Raw genomic sequence first — 22,497 nt, 5'->3', positions numbered from 1 at the left:
ACTGTAAGTGATCCTGTGGTACACGCACAAAGACACTCACACATTGAGAGGAAGGGTGAGAGGAGGGGTGAGAGGAAGGGTAAGAGGAGGGGGGGAGAGGAAGATAGAGAATGACAGAGTTCTGATCATTAATTAAATGTTAAGTGGCCTGGCCAGTAGGCCTTTTAAAGCATCACACACTTCATTTAACTGTGTGTGTGTGTGTGTGTGTGTGTGTGTGTGTGTGTGTGTGTGTGTGTGTGTGTGTGTGTGTGTGTGTGTGTGTGTGTGTGTGTGTGTGTGTGTGTGTGTGTGTGTGTGTGTCTTGGTAAACAGTGTGTGATGTGTTTACTCCAAGCGGTCTTACGATGCGATGGCAGAGGCCACTAACTAGCATATTTCTGGCCTGAGCAACAGTTTGGAGAGTCCGAGCATCACAGGTGTACAGAACACAGTGTTTTTTTATATACAGTACACATTGTGACACAATACTCTGACAACAGGGGAAGCTGCCTTGTTTGTCACCACACTATTACACCCACTATGCTCTGATCATTTTAACCTCAATCTGATCATCACTTCTGTTAGAGGCTCTGATCATTTTAACCTCAATCTGATCATCACTTCTGTTAGAGGCTCTGATCATTTTAACCCCAATCTGATCATCACTTCTGTTAGAGGCTCTGATCATTTTAACCCCAATCTGATCATCACTTCTGTTAGAGGCTCTGATCATTTTAACCCCAATCTGATCGTTACTTCTGTTAGAGGCTCTGATTATTTTAACCCCGATCTGCAATACAATATTTGCTATCATGAAGACTTAAGTCTGGGAAATGTTAGTCACAGTGGTAGTATTGAAGGGGATAAACAGGACAAAGTATCATCAAATGTACAATATAATATAATATAATATAATAAGTGGTTTGGGTAATGTTACTCAGAGGTGGTATTCCATTCGTGTACTACCGAAGACACAAAGAACAGGAGGAGAAGCATTACGGACATGCTGCATTATCAAATAATGCCTTTAATACCTTGGTTTGGGAAATGTTTGGTCACGGTGGTAGTACTATACTGTCCAACCAAGCAAAAATGCAGTAACTGCTCATAGCGTTTAACTGAGAGGAATGGCTTTTTATTTACCTTGGTTTCACACAGTAACTTTATACAGTTACTGGCTAACATGACCTCCCATTTTCTCCAAAAAATACAATTCAATAGAGGCAGGATACTTGTCCACATGATTAAGCATGTATTTAATGTATCAAAAAAAAAATGACATTAACTAATTTTCGACCAAATGAGCAGTTATTGCCCTTTTTTCCTTGGTAGGTCAGATTAGTTGTCAAAAATGTAGTCCTGTAATACATTTAAAAGGAAATAAAATAGGATAACATGATCAAATAAATGTGATTATAACTGCTATAAACTGATATGTATATTTTGTAACGTTCAACAGGAAGTTGCACTGCACCAGAAACTACATCCACATGAACCTGTTTGTGGCGTTCATACTGAAAGCCATTGCCGTCTTCATCAAAGATGTGGTTTTATACGAGGTCGGGGAGTCCGACTGTCAACCTGAAACTGTGAGTCCATGTTGTTTTGTTGTGCTACATGTTACCATAGAGACCTGGGTCAAATGTGTACATGTCTAATACTTAAGCTGCTCAACTTAAATACCTGAAAGTAGTCTACGTACCCTGAGTAAGTACAGAATGCTTCACCTTGTTTAGAGGGAGGGGCTAGAATGTAAACACTTGTTTAGAGGGAGGGGCTAGAATGTAAACACTTGTTTAGAGGGAGGGGCTAGAATGTAAACACTTGTTTAGAGGGAGGGGCTAGAATGTAAACACTTGTTTAGAGGGAGGGGCTAGAATGTAAACACTTGTTTAGAGGGAGGGGCTAGAATGTAAACACTTGTTTAGAGGGAGGGGCTAGAATGTAAACACTTGTTTAGCGGGAAGGGCTAGAATGTAAACACTTGTTTAGAGGGAGGGGCTAGAATGTAAACACTTGTTTAGAGGGAGGGGCTAGATGTAAACACTTGTTTAGAGGGAGGGGCTAGAATGTAAACACTTGTTTAGAGCGAGGGGCTAGAATGTAAACACTTGTTTAGAGGGAGGGGCTAGAATGTAAACACTTGTTTAGAGGGAGGGGCTAGAATGTAAACACTTGTTTAGAGGGAGGGGCTAAAATGTAAACACTTGTTTAGAGGGAGGGGCTAGAATGTAAACACTTGTTTAGAGGGAGGGGCTAGAATGTAAACACTTGTTTAGAGGGAGGGGCTAGAATGTAAACACTTGTTTAGAGGGAGGGGCTAGAATGTAAACACTTGTTTAGAGGGAGGGGCTAGAATGTAAACACTTGTTTAGAGGGAGGGGCTAGAATGTAAACACTTGTTTAGAGGGAGGGGCTAGAATGTAAACACTTGTTTAGAGGGAGGGGCTAGAATGTAAACACTTGTTTAGAGGGAGGGGCTAGAATGTAAACACTTGTTTAGAGGGAGGGGCTAGAATGTAAACACTTGTTTAGAGGGAGGGGCTAGATTGTAAACACTTGTTTAGAGGGAGGGGCTAGAGTGTAAACACTTGTTTAGAGGGAGGGGCTAGAATGTAAACACTTGTTTAGAGGGAGGGGCTAGAATGTAAACACTTGTTTAGAGGGAGGGGCTAGAATGTAAACACTTGTTTAGAGGGAGGGGCTAGAATGTAAACACTTGTTTAGAGGGAGGGGCTAGAATGTAAACACTTGTTTAGAGGGAGGGGCTAGAATGTAAACACTTGTTTAGAGGGAGGGGCTAGAATGTAAACACTTGTTTAGAGGGAGGGGCTAGAATGTAAACACTTGTTTAGAGGGAGGGGCTAGAATGTAAACACTTGTTTAGAGGGAGGGGCTAGAATGTAAACACTTGTTTAGAGGGAGGGGCTAGAATGTAAACACTTGTTTAGAGGGAGGGGCTAGAATGTAAACACTTGTTTAGAGGGAGGGGCTAGAATGTAAACACTTGTTTAGAGGGAGGGGCTAGAATGTAAACACTTGTTTAGAGGGAGGGGCTAGAATGTAAACACTTGTTTGTTGGATACTTTCCTTGATTATTGATTACATATCTCGCTCACTAGCTGTAAGCACCAGCTGTCAGAGCAGCTCAGAGATCACTGCACCTGTACATAGCCCATCTGTAAACAGCCCATCTATCTACCTCATCCCCATACTGTATTTTTTTTTTTTTATCTTGCTCCTTTGCACCCCAGTATCTCACATTCATCGTCTGCACATCTACCATTCCAGTGTTTAATTGCCATATTGTAATTACTTCGCCACCATGGCCTATTTATTGCCTTAACTCCCTTATCTTATGTCATTTGCACTCACTGTATATACACTTTCTCTTTCTCTCTCTCTCTCTCTCTCTCTCTCTCTCTCTTATCTCATTTGCTCTCTCTCTCTATACTCTCTCTCTCTCTCTCTCTCTCTCTCTCTCTCTCTCTCTCTCTCTCTCTCTCTCTCTCTCTCTCTCTCTCTCTCTCTCTCTCTCTCTCTCTCTCTCCCTCTCATTTGATTCATTACTCAAACAGAGTGCTGTTGCCTTTAAAGCTTTGTGTTCCTTCCTGGGTTTAGTTTTGAGTTGAGCGTTGCTTTCCAGGCCTCGTTTATAGCATACAGGGTGTAACAGTGTTTGTCGACTCTTTGGAGAGTGTTCCCTAATGAAGTCATGTAACAGGATGTTAGGGAGAGTTCCTGTTTGCTAAACACTCAGAAGTGACTAGCGGTGAGGTGAGCTGCCTGGCTGAGAGACAGAGGAGGGCTGGCTTGGCTTTGAATCACATTGAATCACATTGAAGTGTAGTCAGTAAACTCTGCCACAGCTGCAAATCCAGAAGAACTAATTAACTCTTAACCATACTATTGTTGTCTTATGTTGAATGAAAAAGGGACTAGAACCACATACAGTATATTCTGAATGAACTAAATCGATCCCCTAGCTCCCCTGCCGACTGGTGTTCTGGGATTGGAGGGATATATAAACAGAATTTATAAATGCAGGCTTGCTCTCAGAATGGGTGTAATCCTTAATGATTCCACTTATACAATCCTCTCAGATCTGCAAGGTCATGGCTGGCAGTAAGGCTAGGTTTTGTTACTCAGCAATGATATACATGTCATACATACAGTACCTTTCAGAAAGTATTCACACCCCTTGACTCTTTCCACATTTTGTTGTGTTACAGCCTTAATTTAAATTTGATTAAATTAAGATTTTTTTTGTTGTCACTGGTCTACACATATTACCCCTTAATGTCAAAGTGGAATTATGTTTTTAGACATTTTTTTTTTGACAGATTAAAATTAAAAATTAGTATTCAACACCTTTGTTATGGCAAGCTAAATATGTTCAGGAGTAAACATTTGCTTAACAAGTCACAAAATAAGTTGCAAGGACTCATTTTGTGAGTCAATTATATTGTATATTCAGTGGCAGGGAAGTCAGACGCAGGAGAGCAGAACTTGGTAATAGCCGGAGCAGTTTAATAGCAAAACCCACGGAATAAAAATAACAAGAATAATTGGGTACAAAAACCCGCTGCGCACCAATCAACACGTGCACAAGCACTTGGAATAAACAATCCCACACGAAGACATGGGGGGAACAGAGGGTTAAATACACAACAAATGATTGTGGGAATTGAAACCAGGTGTGAGGGAAAACAAGACAAAACACATGGAAAATGAAAAGTGGATCGATGGTGGCTAGAAGACCGGCAATGCCGAGCGCCGCCCGAACAAGGTGAGGACCCGACTTAGGTGGAAGTCGTGACATATATGTAAGGTCCCTCGCTCAGGGATTTCACCATGAGGCCAACAGTTACAGAGTTGTATGGCTGTGATAGCAGAAAACTGATGGATCCACAACATTGTAGTTACTCCACAATACTTTACCTAAATGACAGAGTGAAAAGAAGGAAGCCTGTACAGGATCAAAATATTCCAAAAATATTTTCAGGGTTGTGAATGTAAATTAGATATTTCTGAATGTCATTTTCAATCAACTTGAAAAAAATAATAACTTTTCACTTTGTCATTATGGGGCAGGGTAGCCTAGTGGTTAGAGTGTAGGGGTGGCAGGGTAGCCTAGTGGTTAGAGTGTAGATGCGGCAGGGTAGCCTAGTGGTTAGAGTGTAGATGCGGCAGGGTAGCCTAGTGGTTAGAGTGTAGAGGCGACAGGGTAGCCTAGTGGTTAGAGTGTAGATGTGGCAGGGTAGCCTAGTGGTTAGAGCGTTGGACTAGAAACCGGAAGGTTGCAAGTTCAAACCCCCAAGCTGACAAGGTACCAATCTGTCGTTCTGCCCCTGAATAAGGCAGTATATATGTTATATGCCACTGTTCCTAGGCCGTCATTGAAAATAAGAATTTGTTCTTAACTGACTTGCCTCGTTATATAAATCAATTGTGTGTAGAAGGGTGTGAAAAAACACAATTGAATAAAACATTTTTTATACACAACAAAAATGTGGAATAAGTCAAGGGGTATGAATACTTTCTGAAGGCTCTGTAAGTTCCTTTGGTCTATGTTTATTAGCTTAAAGTGTGACGGATGGTTTGCTGTTTAACGGCTGGCTGTGTGTTTAGTGACACTCTGAGCAGAGTTTTCTCCTGTGGAGTGCTTGCTCCATGATATATACTGTACATTAACAGGGCTGGTAAACACAGCTGGTACCCTCACAGAAGACATGTTTGAAGACAAACCTTTAGGAGACAGTTGTAGGAGACTTTTACAGGAGAAAGGACATATAGTAGTGTTGAAGCTATACAAAAGTCACCATATTTCGTAGTCATAAGAACGACTATCTAAATGCAGTGTTTCTCAATCCTGGTTCCTGGGGACCCAAAGAGGTACACTTTTTGTGTTATTGTTCTAGAACTCACCTGATTCTAATCAAAAGGCTTGATGATGAGTTGATTTTTTAAAAACTAGGCAAGTCAGTTACGAACAAATTCTTCTTTTCAATGACGGCCTACCGGGGAACAGTGGGCTAACTGCCTCGTTCAGGGGCAGAACGACAGATTTTACATTGTCAGCTCGGGGATTCGATATTGCAACCTTCCAGTTACGAGGCTAACGCTCTAACCACTAGGCTACCTGCCACCCCAGTATTAGTATTCAAGTATGTGAATACTAGGGCAATAACAAAAAAAGGTATACCCCTATGGCTCCCCAGGACCAGGATTGAGAAACACTGCTCTAATCTGACATGTAGACAGCCCATTAGAAACAGCTTGTACAGAACTCTTAGGGGAGACATGTTGTATATAAAGAGGGACCCTCAGGAACAGCTTAAAGAGGAGACATGCAAACTCGTTATGATAGCTCATAACCACTATCTAATCTAACATTACAGTGTTGGTTTTATAGAACGACAGTTAGTTTGAAATGTATATTGTTTGATTACCTAAGGATTGAATGTTTATAAATAGACTGAGAAAATGTGACATTTGGTGTATGGGAAAAGTAACCCAGCAGCACACCACCCGACATCTCACTAACGACTTGCTTCTGCAGCTAAGCAGGGCTGGTCCTGGTTGATCCCTGGATGGGAGACCAGATGCTGCTGGAAGTGGTGTTGGAGGGCTAGTAGAAGGCACCATTTCCTCTGGTCTAAAACAAATATCCCAATGCCCCAGGGCAGTGATTGGGGACATTGCCCTGTGTAGGGTGCTGTCTTTCAGAATGGATGTTAAAATGGATGTCCTGACTGTCTGTGATCACTAAAGATCCCATGACACTTATCATAAGGGTAGGGTTGTTAACCTGGGTGTCCTGGCTAAATTCCCAAACTGGCCCTCAAACAGTCACCTAATTGGCCCATTCATCCCCCCTCCTTTCCCCTGTAACTATTCCCCAGGTTGTTGCTGTGAATGTGTTCTCAGTCAACTTGCCTGGTAAAATAAAAAAGTGCTATCAAGGTTTTCCTTCTCAATCATCTGACTAACTTGCATGGAGTATCATGTTATTCAGAACCCGTGTAGATCTGCCGCCTTTGAGTAGATAGGTGCCTTAATTCTCTTGGGTAAATTCTCCTAACCTGCTACGAAAAAGTCACTTTTGCAAATCAAATCAACCTTTATTTGTCACACGCTGAATACAAGAAGTTTTAGCGTTTCATGGTAAGGTCTACACTTGTATTCGGGGCGCATGTGATAAATAAAGTTTGATTTGATTCGCAGAAGTGACTTTTCGTAACAGGTTAGGAGAATTTACCCAAGATAATTCGGTTAAGATTAGAAAAAGGGTTAGGGTTAGCTAAAATCCTAAAATTGTCCCCAACATGACTCAAACCAGTGAAGAATGACTGGCCCCTCTCATTGAAGCCACGGAAGTTCAAGACCGACCATGGTACTGCAGACATTGTCAGCCTGCATCCATTAAAGTGAATGGAAAAATGGCAATCTTTGTGGACAATCTTTGTGGGCAATCTTTGTGGGCAATCTTTGTGCATATAAAAACATTTTTAGAAGACAATCATGGTACCAATAATTGCTTCTAATTCACCAGATGTATGTCCTGGAACCGATTATTTTAAAATCACACATAGAAGTAAATAAGAGTAATTTAGATGATAACGGCAGCCTGCAGTACCCCGGTCGGCCTTCAACTTGAAATAGTCAATGAGAGGGGGGCAGCAGTGAGCTAGCTTGCAGCATTACTTCCTGGAGTTGCTCAAACCGCGCATGTTATCTCTCCATAAAACACCATCCTAACCGACTTAATTTAACTTCAATGCGCTATTGCGTCTTCACATAGGAATGAATGCTGGTCACATTATCGATAGCTTTGTCCATTCACATGCTTGCCCTGATAACCCCCAACGTTTACACTAATGCGATTCTGCAATTTCTGTGTTGATACTGTGCTCTCTCTCTCCGTAGGTGGGATGTAAGGCAGGGGTTGTCTTCTTCCAGTACGGCATCATGACCAGCTACTTCTGGCTATTGGTCGAAGGCCTCTACGTCCACACCCTATTGGCTGTCTCCTTCTTCTCCGAGAGGAAGTACTTCTGGTGGTATATTCTGATTGGCTGGGGTAGGTGTCACTGTAACACATCTCCAATTGTGTCTTTAATCCCATTAGGATTATATGCAATGTGTGGCTGTGAATGTTGATGATCATATTCAGGCTGTTTTTATTTTAAGGAGACACAATATGTCAATGTTTTTTTTACTTGTACTTGGATAAGGCTAGCACGATTTTGATAAACGCTGTTTATACATTAGATTAATATTACTTCTAAAGAGTAACTCAATCACTTCCAGAAACTTGTGTTGCATTCATACCTAAAAACATTCAGTGCCTTACTCATCCACACCTGATCACCTGATAACCAAAATGTCAGTGTGACCATGTATTTACAGGATTTAAAGAAGATTTTTAAGTAAAAAGGCATACTGTCCATTTCTGGATTTAAAAAAAAACCCACTCCAGAGATAATGAAGAATATGAGTGTCGCCAAACTGGAGATCCTTGTTTTGAAGTATTTACCTACAGAGTGGTAATCTGAAAAGTAAATGTAGAATGTCACGCTGGTTGCTTGTTTTCTTTTCTACCTGACTGATTGAAATGTCTTGTACTTGTTTTAGAATATCATCGTTAAAGCGTTGTGTACTTGTGTTAGAATATCATCGTTAAAGCGTTGTGTTTGAAAAGTGATGTATTGAGTTGATAGCGTTGTGTACTTGTGTTAGAATATCATCGTTAAAGCGTTGTGTTTGAAAAGTGATGTATTGAGTTGATAGCGTTGTGTACTTGTGTTAGAATATCATCGTTAAAGCGTTGTGTTTGAAAAGTGATGTATTGAGTTGATAGCGTTGTGTACTTGTGTTAGAATATCATCGTTAAAGCGTTGTGTTTGAAAAGTGATGTATTGAGTTGATAGCGTTGTGTTTGAACAGTGATGTATTGAGTTGATAGCGTTGTGTTTGAACAGTGATGTATTGAGTTGATAGCGTTGTGTTTGAACAGTGATGTATTGAGTTGATAGCGTTGTGTTTGAACAGTGATGTATTGAGTTGATAGCGTTGTGTTTGAACAGTGATGTATTGAGTTGATAGCGTTGTGTTTGAAAAGAGATGTATTGAGTTGATAGCGTTGTGTTTGAACAGTGATGTATTGAGTTGATAGCGTTGTGTTTGAACAGCGATGTATTGAGTTGATAGCGTTGTGTTTGAACAGTGATGTATTGAGTTGATAGCGTTGTGTTTGAACAGCGATGTATTGAGTTGATAGCGTTGTGTTTGAACAGCGATGTATTGAGTTGATAGCGTTGTGTTTGAACAGTGATGTATTGAGTTGATAGCGTTGTGTTGAGTTGATAGCGTTGTGTTTGAACAGCGATGTATTGAGTTGATAGCGTTGTGTTTGAACAGCGATGTATTGAGTTGATAGCGTTGTGTTTGAACAGCGATGTATTGAGTTGATAGCGTTGTGTGTTTTAACAGCGATGTATTGAGTTGATAGCGTTGTGTTTGAACAGCGATGTATTGAGTTGATAGCATTGTGTTTGAACAGCGATGTATTGAGTTGATAGCGTTGTGTTTGAACAGCGATGTATTGAGTTGATAGCGTTGTGTTTGAACAGTGATGTATTGAGTTGATAGCGTTGTGTTTGAACAGCGATGTATTGAGTTGATAGCGTTGTGTTTGAACAGTGATGTATTGAGTTGATAGCGTTGTGTTTGAACAGCGATGTATTGAGTTGATAGCGTTGTGTTTGAACAGCGATGTATTGAGTTGATAGCGTTGTGTTTGAACAGCGATGTATTGAGTTGATAGCGTTGTGTGTTTGAACAGCGATGTATTGAGTTGATAGCGTTGTGTTTTTTAACAGCGATGTATTGAGTTGATAGCGTTGTTTGAACAGCGATGTATTGAGTTGATAGCGTTGTGTTTGAACAGTGATGTATTGAGTTGATAGCGTTGTGTTGAGTTGATAGCGTTGTGTTTGAACATTGTGTCAGACTGGACCAAACAAATTAATATTTAAATCAAATCAAGGTTTATGCTTTTAATAGCTCAATCAGAGCAGTAATGATAATAATAATAATAATAATAATATTAATAAACTATACACACATAATCCAGAAAAATTAAGAAATAACAGAACTAGCAATGTCAGAGACCGGAGTATAAATATATATACACTGAGTGGACAAAACATTAAGAACAGCTGCTCTTTCCATGACATAGACTGACCAGGTGAATCCAGGTGAAAGATACGATCCCTTATTGATGTCACTTGTTAAATCCACTTCAATAAGTGTAGATGAAGGGGAGGAGACGGGTTAAAGAAAGATTTTTAAGCCTTTGGACATTTGACACATGGATTGTGTCTGTATGCCATTCAGAGGGTGAATGGGCAAGACAAAAGTTTGAAGTGCCTTTGAACGGGGTTTGGTAGTAGGTGCCAGGCACACTGGTTTGGGTCTTTGAACGGGGTATGGTAGTAGGTGCCAGGCACACTGGTTTGGGTCTTTGAATGGGGTTTGGTAGTAGGTGCTAGGCACACTGGTTTGGGTCTTTGAACGGGGTATGGTAGTAGGTGCCAGGCGCATCGGTTTTGAGTGTGTCAAGAACTGCAACGCTGCTGGGTTTTTCACACTCAAAGTGGGTGAAACAGCATGGAAACATTATTAAAGTGACCAGTGTTCAATGACTTTGTACATGGGGCAGCAGTCTCTAAGCTGCAGGGTTGAGCACCGGGTGGTAGCCGGCTGGAATAGTGACTGAGGCTCAAACAGCTACGGTGTTATGTTTTGTCTGCATGCCCCATGACACAGATACCTTTATCATCATCTCATGGCAATAACTGTTTTTTTTCAGTGAACTCACACGGTTTGTTGACATTTTTTGTTGTTGTTGTTTGTCTTCTGATATTCACAGGAGCGCCAACTGTTTTTATCACAGCTTGGGTTATTACAAAGGCTTATTTAAAACACTCTGGGTAAGTTCACTGCTATTTTGTTAGTTTGTTTGTGTTAGTGTTTGTTTGTCTAGAAAGTGTTTTGTTTTTTTCTCAGAATCTCCTCCTCTGTCAACAGGTGTTTTGAATATCCTGTGATGCCGTGTTCCACATTGCAATTGAAAATGTATCTCAACAAGCAATGAATGTATGCTAGTAGTCCATCCATGAAACACTCACAGAAAATGCTGTCAATTTACTATAATAAAATATGAACCTATGGCAAACATCCTACTGCCCTTTCCTGTACACCCAGAAATAAAACAGTAGCACTTAAACAGGTACAGACAAAGTGCTAGGGCAAAAATCAAAATGTGTAACCAGGAAGGGCCCCTGGACCAAGTTTAGGAAACTCTGCCTTAGGGGACAAAGAAGGGTACATTTCTTATATATACAGTGCCCTCAGAAAGAACATGACTGAATACAAACAGTGTAACTATTCCCTCCGCAAGGCAATCAAACAAGCTAAGCGTCAGTATAGAGACAAAGTAGAATCTCAATTCAACGGCTCAGACACAAGAGGTATGTGGCAGGGTCTACAGTCAATCACGGATTACAAAAAGAAAACCAGCACCGTCACGGACCAGGATGTCTTGCTCCCAGGCAGACTAAATAACTTTTTTGCCCGCTTTGAGGACAATACAGTGCCACTGACACGGCCCGCAACTAAAACATGCGGACTCGCCTGCAGCCGAGGTGAGTAAGACATTTAAACGTGTTAACCCTCGCAAGGCTGCAGGCCCAGACGGCATCCCCAGCCGCGCCCTCAGAGCATGCGCAGACCAGCTGGCTGGTGTGTTTACGGACATATTCAATCAATCCCTATCCCAGTCTGTTGTTCCCACATGCTTCAAGAGGGCCACCATTGTTCCTGTTCCCAAGAAAGCTAAGGTAACTGAGCTAAACGTCATCTGAGCTCACTTCCGTCATCATGAAGTGCTTTGAGAGACTAGTCAAGGACCATATCACCTCCACCCTACCTGACACCCTAGACCCACTCCAATTTGCTTACCGCCCAAATAGGTCCACAGACGATGCAATCTCAACCACACTGCACACTGCCCTAACCCATCTGGACAAGAGGAATACCTATGTGAGAATGCTGTTCATCGACTAAAGCTCGGCATTTAACACCATAGTGCCCTCCAAGCTCGTCATCAAGCTCGAGGCCCTGGGTCTCGACCCCGCCCTGTGCAACTGGGTACTGGACTTCCTGACGGGCCGCCCCCAGGTGGTGAGGGTAGGCAACAACATCTCCACCCCGCTGATCCTCAACACTGGGGCCCCACAAGGGTGCGTTCTGAGCCCTCTCCTGTACTCCCTGTTCACCCACGATTGCGTGGCCACGCACGCCTCCAACTCAATCATCAAGTTTGCGGACGACACAACAGTGGTAGGCTTGATTACCAACAACGACGAGACGGCCTACAGGGAGGAGGTGAGGGCCCTCAACATCAACAAAACTAAGGAGATGATTGTGGACTACAGGAAACAGCAGAGGGAACAGTAGTGGAGTGGGTAGTAAGTTTTAAATTCCTCGGCGTACACATCACAGACAAACTGAATTGGTCCACCCACACAGACAGCATTGTGAAGAAGGCACAGCAGCGCCTCTTCTACCTCAGGAGGCTGAGGAAATTCGGCTTGACACCAAAAGCACTCACAAACTTCTACAGATGCACAATCGAGAGCATCCTGGCGGGCTGTATCACCGCCTGGTACGGCAACTGCTCCGCCCACAACCGTAAGGCTCTCCAGAGGGTAGTGAGGTCTGCACAACGCATCACCGGGGGCAAACTACCTGCCCTCCAGGACACCTACAACACCCGATGTCACAGGAAGGCCATAAAGATCATCAAGGACAACAACCTCCTGAGCCACTGCCTGTTCACCCCGCTATCATCCAGAAGGCGAGGTCAGTACACGTGCATCAAAGCTGGGACCGAGAGACTGAAAAACAGCTTCTATCTCAAGGCCATCAGACTGTTAAACAGCCACCACTAACATTGAGTGGCTGCTGCCAACACACTGACTCAACTCCAGCCACTTTAATAATGGGAATTGATGGGAAATGATGTAAGATATATCACTAGCCACTTTAAACAATGCTACCTAATATAATGTTTACATACCCTACATTTTTCATCTCATATGTATACGTATATACTGGACTCTGTATCATCTACTGTATCTTTATGTAATACATGTATCACTAGCCACTTTAACTATGCCACTTTGTTTACATACTCATCTCATATGTATATACTGTACTCGATACCATCTACTGTATCTTGCCTATGCTGCTCTGTACCATCACTCATTCATATATCTTTATGTACATATTCTTTATCCCCTTACACTGTGTATAAGACAGTAGTTTTGGAATTGGTAGTTAGATTACTTGTTGGTTATCTCTGCATTGTCGGTACAAGAAGCACAAGCATTTCGCTACACTCGCATTAACATCTGCTAACCATGTGTATGTGACAAATAAAATTTGATTTGATTTGAATTCACACCAGTTTTTCCACATTTTGTTGTGTTACAGTCTGAATTTAAAATGGATTCAATTTAGATTTTATTTTATTTTATCACTGGCCTACACACAAAATCCAATAATGTAATTGTGGAATTATGTTTTTAGGAATTTGTTACAAATTCATTCAAAAATTATAAGCTGAAATGTCTTCTGTCAATATGTTTCTCTTTACCCCAACACATACAATCATCTGTAAGGTCCCTCAGTCGAGCAGTGAATGGTAGCAGACACTGAATATCTCTCTGAGCATGGTGAAGCTATTAATTACACTTTGGATGGTGTATCAATACACTCGGTCACTACAAAGATACAGGAGTCCGGAGAGGAAGGAAACCGCTCAGGGATTTCACAATGAGGTCAATGATGACTTTAAAACAGTGTGGATGGATCAACAACATTGTAGTTACTCTAAAATACTAATCTAATTGACAAGAGTGGGGAAAAAAATAAAACTTTGTGTTTGCAGAAAGGCACTGAAGTAATACTGAGAAAAAAAACGGCAAAGCAATTAACCTTTTGTTAAGTGTTACGTTTGTGGAAAATCCAATACATTTAAATCAAATGTGACTAATTCCATTCTCCATTCTCTTGTTAATTCGACCACGAAGGCCTGATTCACGCAGTCTCCTCTGAACAGTTGATGTTGAGATGTGTCTGTTACTTGAAATCTGTGAAGCATTTATTTGGGCTGCAATTTCTGAGGCTGGTAACGAATGATGGTAACGAATAATGAATTTATCCTCTGCAGCAGAGGTAACTCTGGGACTTCCATTCCTGTGGCGGTCCTCATAGAGCCAGTTTCATCATAGCGCTTGATGGTTTTTGCGACTGCACTTGCAGAAACTTCTTGAAGTTCTTGAAATGTTCTACTTTGACTGACCATCACATCTTAAAGTAATGATGGACTGATGTTTCTATTTGCTTATTTGAGCTGTTCTTGCCTAGGGTAGCCTAGTGGTTAGAGTGTTGGACTAGTAACTGGAAGGTTGCAAGTTCAAACCCCTGAGCCGACAAGGTACAAATCTGTTGTTCTACCCCTGAACAGACAGTTAACCCACTGTTCCTAGGCTGTTATTGAAAATAAGAATTTGTTCTTAACTGACTTGCCTGGTTAAATAAAGATTAAATAAAAAAATTATAATCTTGTCTTTTACCAAATAGGGATGTCTTCACAACACAACTGATTGGCTCAAACGCTTTAAGAAGGAAAGAAATCCTACAAATGAACTTTTAACAAGACACACCTGTTAATTGAATTGCATTCCAGGTGACTACCTCATGACGCTGGTTGAGAGAATGCAGAGAGTGTGCAAAGCTGTCATCAAGGCAAGGGGTAGCTACTTTGAAGAATCTCAAATATAAAATATATTTTGATTTGTTTACCACTGTTTTGGTTACTACATGATGCCATATGTGTTATTCCATCGTTTTTATGACTTCACTATTATTCTATAATGTAGAAAACAGTAGAAAATAAAGAAAAAAACTAGCTACTTTGAAGAATCTCAAATATATTTTATATTTTGTTACTGCATGATTCCATATGTGTTATTTCATAGTTTTGATGTCTTCACTATTACTCTACAATGTAGAAATGACAAAAAAAAAAAAAAATTGATACTTATTTAATTTAATTTACAAAGTTATGCAACACCCAATTCCCCTGTGTGATAAAAAGTAAATGCCCCCTTACACTCAATAACTGGTTGTGCCACCTTTACCTGCACTGACTCCATCTGACCACTTCCTGTAGTTGTTGATCAGTCTCTCACATCGCTGTGGAGGAATTTACTGTAGCTGCACTGACTACAACCAACCACTTCCTGGTACTGTATGACCACTTCCTGTAGTTGTTGAACAGTCTCTCACATCACTGTGGAGGAATTTACTGTAGCTGCACTGACTACAACCAACCACTTCCTGGTACTGTATGACCACTTCCTGTAGTTGTTGAACAGTCTCTCTCATCGCTGTGGAGGAATTTACTGTAGCTGCACTGACTCCAACCAACCACTTCCTGTAGTTGTTGAACAGTCTCTCACATCGCTGTGGAGGAATTTTGCCCCACTCTTCCATGCAGAACTGCTTTAACTCAGAAACATTTATGGGTTTTCAAGCATGAACTGCTCATTTCAAGTCCTGTCACAACATCTCAATTGGGATTAGATCTGGACTTTGACGAGGCCATTACAAAACTTTAAATGTGTTGATTTTTTTAGCTATTTTCATTTTGACTTGATTGTGTGTTTTGGATCATTGTCTTGCTGCGTAACTCAGCTACACTTCAGCTTCAGTTTACAGACGGATGGCCTGACATTCTCCTGTAGAATTCACTGATACAGAGCAGAATTCATGGTTCCTTCTATTAAGGCAAGTCGTCCAGGTCCTGAGGCAGCAAAGCATCCCCCAAACTATCACACTACCACCACCATGCTGGACCATTGGTATGAGGTTCTTACTGTGGAATGCAATGTTTGGTTTTCGCCAGGCATAATGGGGCCCATGTTATTCAAAAGCTTGACTCAAGTTTGCCAAAAAGCACTTGTGTCACGTCACGTGTGCTCCCTCTCAGGCCTCTAGGTCACCAGGCTGCTCATTATGGCACACACCTATCACCATCGTTATGCGTACCTGATCAGACTCACCTGGACTCCATCACCTCCCTGATTACCTTCCCTATATATGTCACTCCGTTTGGTTCCTTCCCCAGGCGTTATTGTTTCTGTGTCACATCTGTGCGTTGTTCCTGGTTCTTATTATGATGTGTTATTAAAACACTCACTCCCTGAACTTGCTTCCCGACTTTCAGCGCACATCGTTACAGAATAACGGCTCACCTTCTCTCGGGGGAAATGACGTCAGGTCCGGGAGCCGCTACAGGCTCTCATGCCTCAGTCGGATCGCCAGGCTCCCCTGCTTCCACCGGCTCTCCAGGCTCCCATGCCTCAGCCGGGTTCGTCGGGCTTTCATGCCTTTGCCAGATCGCCAGGCTCCCCTGCCTCAGCCGGTCTGTCAGGTTCCCGCGCATCAGCAGGGGTGACCGGTCCACTCCTGATCCCCAGAATCATTCCTTTGGTTGGTGTCCTGCAGCTGGAGCCGAACGTGCCGGGGGTACCATCACGTATGCTCTCTCTCCGGCACTCTAGGTCACCATGCTGCTGCGTCTTAGCCGGATTGACAGGTTTCCTGCGCCTCTGCGGTAAGAAGTCGGGGAGGGGCTACTGTCATGTGTGCTCCCCCTCCGCCCTCTAGGTCACCAGGCTGCTTGTTATGGCGCTCACCTGCGCGTCATCAGACTCACCTGGACTCCATCACCTCCTTGATTACCTGCCCTATATAGGTCACTCCCTTTGGTTCCTTCCGCAGGCGTTATTGTTTCTGTTCCAGTGTCATGTCTGTTGCGTTGTTCGCGTTTCTTATTTTGTATTATGTTGTGTTTATTTATTAAAACACTTACTCCGCCAGATCACATCCGCTGAGCAACAGCCCAGCAGAAGTCCATTTTTGTGTTTTTGTATTTCTGAGCACAGCAGTGCAGTAAACATTTTCAACTACTCCTACATCTTTCCTACATCGGCATCCGTTACTCGAATGAAATTTGGTGTCCCAAAGGGTGAGAACTGCCTTGTAGACATGGACTCCAAGGCAGGGGAACTCTTCAGCGCTGAGCCAGCCGACGCTGCTGGATCCGGAGGTGTCAAGGGAAGGCTGTGGCTGCCCAAAGGCCTCTGGCCCGGTGTGGCCAAGGAGTGGTTTGATCGTCGCCGTGCGTCCATCCGTCCCTGGGCTGGCTTCGTGGATCACAGGAAGTTCACCAAGCCCCGCAACTTAGGTGAACTGTGCCAGAGGGTGGTGCACAACTTTGACACTTACAACAGCAACGACACCTTCATCTTCCTCGGCCTCTACCTCTACTGCAGTATCAGCTCTCCCATGCCGCTTCGGCAGTGTTTGTTGGTGCCTTCTACATCATCCACCTCAAGTCCCTGGTCGTCTTTGGAAAAGAGGTGACCGGACCTCACCAATTGGGTCTGGCTGGGGCAGTCTCTTTCCCTGTGTTCTGGTTGGATGTTTTGGGTCCTGGGCGCGACGATGTTTGTGATTGGCTCTCACGCTGCCTTCCCGAGAGCTGGAGGGAGGATCGGAAATGGAGGAACTCTTCATGGAGCCTGTGTGAAGGCATGGTGATAGAAGAATCTGTGTATCTGTGCCATTATAGCGTCTGTGACAGCATTGGCAGCGCCATTGAGGCTACAACCCATAAGAATCCCCACGCGGGTGACTACTTTAAAATGGCAGAAGCACAGTGGAAGCCCTCAATGGTGCTGCCCATGCTAAAACAGCCTTTTGGCCTCTTATCTTTCTCTGTGTGAACCCTCAACACTCACCTTTGACCTTTTTTTAATACAACAAAGAATGCACCTTGTCATGCCTCTGAAGTGATTTGCTGTTACTGACCCTCGACAACTCCGTAAGACCCTAATAGTACTCAATTTAGAAGAATATGTTGATTGACTGTCGTACGCACAAAGAGTGACTGACACGTGGTTCATGTACCTCAGCACACTTCATACTGTCTTTTCCAAATGTGACTGATACCTCTCATTTTGTGTTTAATATCAGTCAGCCTTTTGTTTATTGCCTCTACCTTCCGTTTTAATGTTCCCTTGTGGATATCTAATAATACAAAATGTCACTCGGTCAACTCAAGACATGTCACAAAGAGCTTTAACATCGCCACAGTAATAATTCAGATTTTTAAAAATGTTTTATCCTATATAGCTGATGTTGAATAAGTCCTCAGTGAGCACCATACAACTGAATGAGGGAAGTAACATCAAATCGCCAACCCTTCTCTGACTGGGGAAGAAGTGCCATTTGCAGCTTTACAATGTATTAATCCAAGTAGAAGTAATGATTCTTTTAGACAAATTGCATTTACTTTAAAGCAATGCTTAGTGGATATTCCAGATACCTAATGGTGATCAAGCATTATGTTTAAATCATATTTTGTATTGTACATACTGCATCTACTTTTAGTCGTGTGCAGGCATGTGGTGCAGTGTTTATGGGTAACTTTTCATAATTTATTAGCTCTGCTTTATGGCTTTGACATTTAAAGATCAATATATATAAAAATATATAGAGAGAGATTTCATACATGTTATGCTATCTTTTTGCTATTTTTTTGTATTTTTAATGACAATTGGGAAGTGCAATAAACTATCCTACCCAAGAAAAAGAAAAAAACACTCACTCCCTGAACTCACTCCCTGAACTCACTCCCTGAACTTTCAGCGCACATCGTTACAACCTGGATGACCATTCCGAAGAATGTTCTATGGACAAATGATTCAAAAGTGTAACTTTTTTGGACGACATGGGTCATATGAGTTTTCGTTGTTCTGTTAAGCACATTTTTACTCCTGAACTTATTTAGACTTGCCATAACAAACGGGTTGAATGCTTATTGACGCAAGACATGTCCTCTTTTATACATTTAAAACAAATTCTATAAACAAAATTCCACTGGGATTAATATGGGGTATTGTGTGTAGATCAGTGACACAACATCTCAATTGTATCCATTTTAAATTCAGACTGTAAGACAACAAAATGTGGGAAAGTAAAGGGGTTAGAATACTTCCTGCAAGCACTGTACATGTATATTTTTATGGGATACTTGTTTTTTTTAAGGGTGTTTTAAAAAAAAAAAAGGTGACCCTGCTAGGTAAAGTCCCCCCTTATCTCACCTCGCTGGTCACCATAGCAGCACCCACCTGTAGCACGCGCTCCAGCAGGTATATCTCTCTGGTCACCCCCAAAACCAGTTCTTACTTTCACCGCCTCTCCTTCCAGTTCTCTGCTGCCAATGACTGGAACGAACTGCATAAATCTCTGAAACTGGAAACACTTATCTCTCTCACTAGCTTTAAGCACCAGCTGTCAGAGCAGCTCACAGATTACTGCACCTCTACATAGCCCATCTATAATTTAGCCCAAACAACTACCTCTTTCCCTACTGTATTTATTTTATTTATTTATTTTGCTCCCCCAATATTTCTCTCTACTTTGCACAGTCTTCCACTGCAAATCTACCATTTCAGTGTTTTACTTGCTATATTGTATTTACTTCGCCACCATGGCCTTTTTTGCCCTTACCTCCCTTATCTCACCTCATTTGCTCACATTGTATATAGACTTATTTTTCTACTGTATTTAATAACTGTATGTTTGTTTTACTCCATGTGTAACTCTGTGTCGTTGTATGTGTCGAACTGCTTTGCTTTATCTTGGCCAGGTCGCAATTGTAAATGAGAACTTGTTCTCAACTTGCCTTCCTGGTTAAATAAAGGTTAAATAAAATAAATAAATAAAATACTGCAGTGCCCAATTATTCAGTTCATAGAACCAAGGTATGAATTTGTTAGACAAATGATTATTATAAACTGCCAATGCCACATTACATGGCCACCGTAGCATTGTAGCAATGTTACCTGAACCTGCCACGAATTTCCTGTGGTGATGAATGGTTGGTCTCTATGGAGGCCGTAAGGAGGACTTGATATTGTAGTGTTCCCCACAATAGGCAACCTTGACAAAAAAAATCCATGTACAATTTCATATTTTATTGAATGATTTAAAAAACATTTTTTTTACAATGATACACATTTTGGTCATTTTGAATTATAAAATGGTAAAGAGAGTTTTGCCTTAACTTTGTATGTATCCATTAGTATCTAAATAATGTGTGTGTGTGTGTGTGTGTGTGTGTGTGTGTGTGTGTGTGTGTGTGTGTGTGTGTGTGTGTGTGTGTGTGTGTGTGTGTGTGTGTGTGTGTGTGTGTGTGTGTGTGTGTGTGTGTGTGGGTGACATCTTCATCCTCTGCTCCTCCCTCTGTCCTCTATAGGTGTTGGGACATTATTAACGACCATCCCTGGTGGATCATCAAAATGCCAATATTACTGACCATACTGGTATGTCACACACACACACACACACACACACACACACACACACACACACACACACACACACACACACACACTGGCCTAGCCGATGATTGACATTTTACATAGAACTCTACATTACAGTAATTGAATGTCAGCCCTCTTTGATTCCCAAACCCAGGTCAACTTCATCCTGTTCATCTGCATAATCCGGATCCTGCGTCAGAAAATGAATTGCAGAGACATAGGAAGGAAGGAATCTCATCAATACTCGTAGGTTTTGTTGTTGTTTACTTTCCCAGCTGTTTGATTCGAATTCACTAAAGATGTGTTCATATCAGGATGTCAATATACAGTGCCTTGTGAAAGTATTCGGTCCCCTTGAACTTTGCGACCTTTTGCCACATTTCAGGCTTCAAACATAAAGATATAAAACTGTATTTTTTTGTGAAGAATCAACAACAAGTGGGACACAATCATGAAGTGGAACGACATTTATTGGATATTTCAAACTTTTTTAACAAATCAAAAACTGAAAAATTGGGCGTGCATTATTGGGGTGCTTAGATAGACAAACGTATTCAGCCTAGGCCCCATTTACACCTGGTTCTAACATGCGTCCTTTGTTCTGATTGTGCCCACAATTTTAGACAGGTGTAGATGACGCATTGTGATCTGACTGCTATCAGATCATATGAAGTGCAAACAGATAAGATAAGGACAACAGCAGGGGAATATCAGGACGAGGAGGCATGTCAGCGCCAGGTATAAAGGAGGCTAGTGTCATCAGCGTCTCAAGGTTCTTCATTGTGATCTCGTTATAAGATACCTACTATATAAACTATAGTTAGCTAACATTCACTCCCCCCCCCCCAAAAAAAACCTGTAATTCATAAAAGGTCACTTTGCGTGTAGAAGTTGTGCTTTCTGTAAAACGTATGTTTGAAGCAGATCATTATCAACCATAAATATAATCTAGACTCCTGTATAACCTACAACTCATGTAGTTTGTTAGTTCATTTTTTTTTTGTTAATTTTACGCTGGTCAGACAACACGGAGACTGACAATCCGTCTTAATGAACGACGCAGCAACATTACGCGCTGTGATTCGCCTCTCCTGTTGCCAGACATTTTATGGAAGCGGGCCATTGAACTGGAAGCGGGCCATTGAACTGGAAGCGGGCCATTGAACTGGAAGCGGGCCATTGAACTGGAAGCGGGCCATTGAACTGGAAGCAGTTCATCGAACTGGAAGCGGGCCAATACACTTACAGTGTATTTCTATAGAAAAGGTTTGGGCTAAACGCAGAGGTGGCAATATTGAAAGAACTCTCCTGTAGAGAGTTCTTTGGAATTTTTTACATTATACACACGACACCCATGTGGATTAGCAAGGAGTTTGATTTGATACCCTTTCTGTCATTAATTGCAGGAGCTCACCTACTCGTTTACCTAAGGATCGGACACTTTTTTTTCAATTTTCGCCTAAAATGATATACCCAAATCTAACTGCCTGTAGCTCAGGACCTGAAGCAAGGATATGCTTACTCTTGATACCATTTGAAAGGAAACACTTTGAAGTTTGTGGAAATGTGAAACTAATGTAGGAGAATATAACACATTAGATCTGGTAAAAGATAATACAAAGAAAAAGCATACGTTATGGAAAAAAACATGTTTTAATCTTCTTTGAAATGCAAGAGAAAGGTCATAATGTATTATTCCAGGTAAGGCCCAATTTTGATTTTGGCCACTAGATGGGAGCAGTGTATGTGAAAAGTGTTAGGCTGATCCAATGAACCCTTGCATTTCTGTTCAAAATGTTCTATCAATACTGCCCAAATGTGTCTAATTGGTTTATTAATACATTTTCAAGTTCATAACTTTGCACTCTCCTCAAACAATATCATGGAATTATTTCACTGTAATAGCTACTGTAAACTGGACAGTGCAGTAAGATTAACAAGAATTTAAGCTTTCTGCCCATATCCAATATGTCTATGTCCTGGG

At 41.7% G+C, this 22,497-nt stretch overlaps 1 protein-coding gene and 1 pseudogene across 2 annotated transcripts in view; both read left to right on the top strand.

The window, feature by feature from the left end:
* The window catches only part of vipr1a (vasoactive intestinal peptide receptor 1a), a 137,250-nt gene that overhangs the window by 96,998 nt on the left and 17,755 nt on the right, over nt 1-22,497 (top strand). For both annotated transcript variants that reach the window (XM_052475994.1, XM_052475995.1), the window contains exons 6-10: nt 1,442-1,571; nt 7,912-8,065; nt 10,919-10,979; nt 20,447-20,513; nt 20,668-20,759. In XM_052475994.1, coding sequence (XP_052331954.1) covers nt 1,442-1,571; nt 7,912-8,065; nt 10,919-10,979; nt 20,447-20,513; nt 20,668-20,759 — 504 coding nt within the window. The remainder of the gene's footprint in view (nt 1-1,441; nt 1,572-7,911; nt 8,066-10,918; nt 10,980-20,446; nt 20,514-20,667; nt 20,760-22,497) is intronic.
* LOC118374474 (prenylated Rab acceptor protein 1-like) lies at nt 13,728-17,843 on the top strand (annotated as a pseudogene).

This window comes from Oncorhynchus keta, chromosome 23 (genome assembly GCF_023373465.1).
Source record: "Oncorhynchus keta strain PuntledgeMale-10-30-2019 chromosome 23, Oket_V2, whole genome shotgun sequence".
Lineage (NCBI taxonomy): Eukaryota > Metazoa > Chordata > Actinopteri > Salmoniformes > Salmonidae > Oncorhynchus > Oncorhynchus keta.
This window is presented reverse-complemented; position numbering and strand designations above follow the sequence as displayed.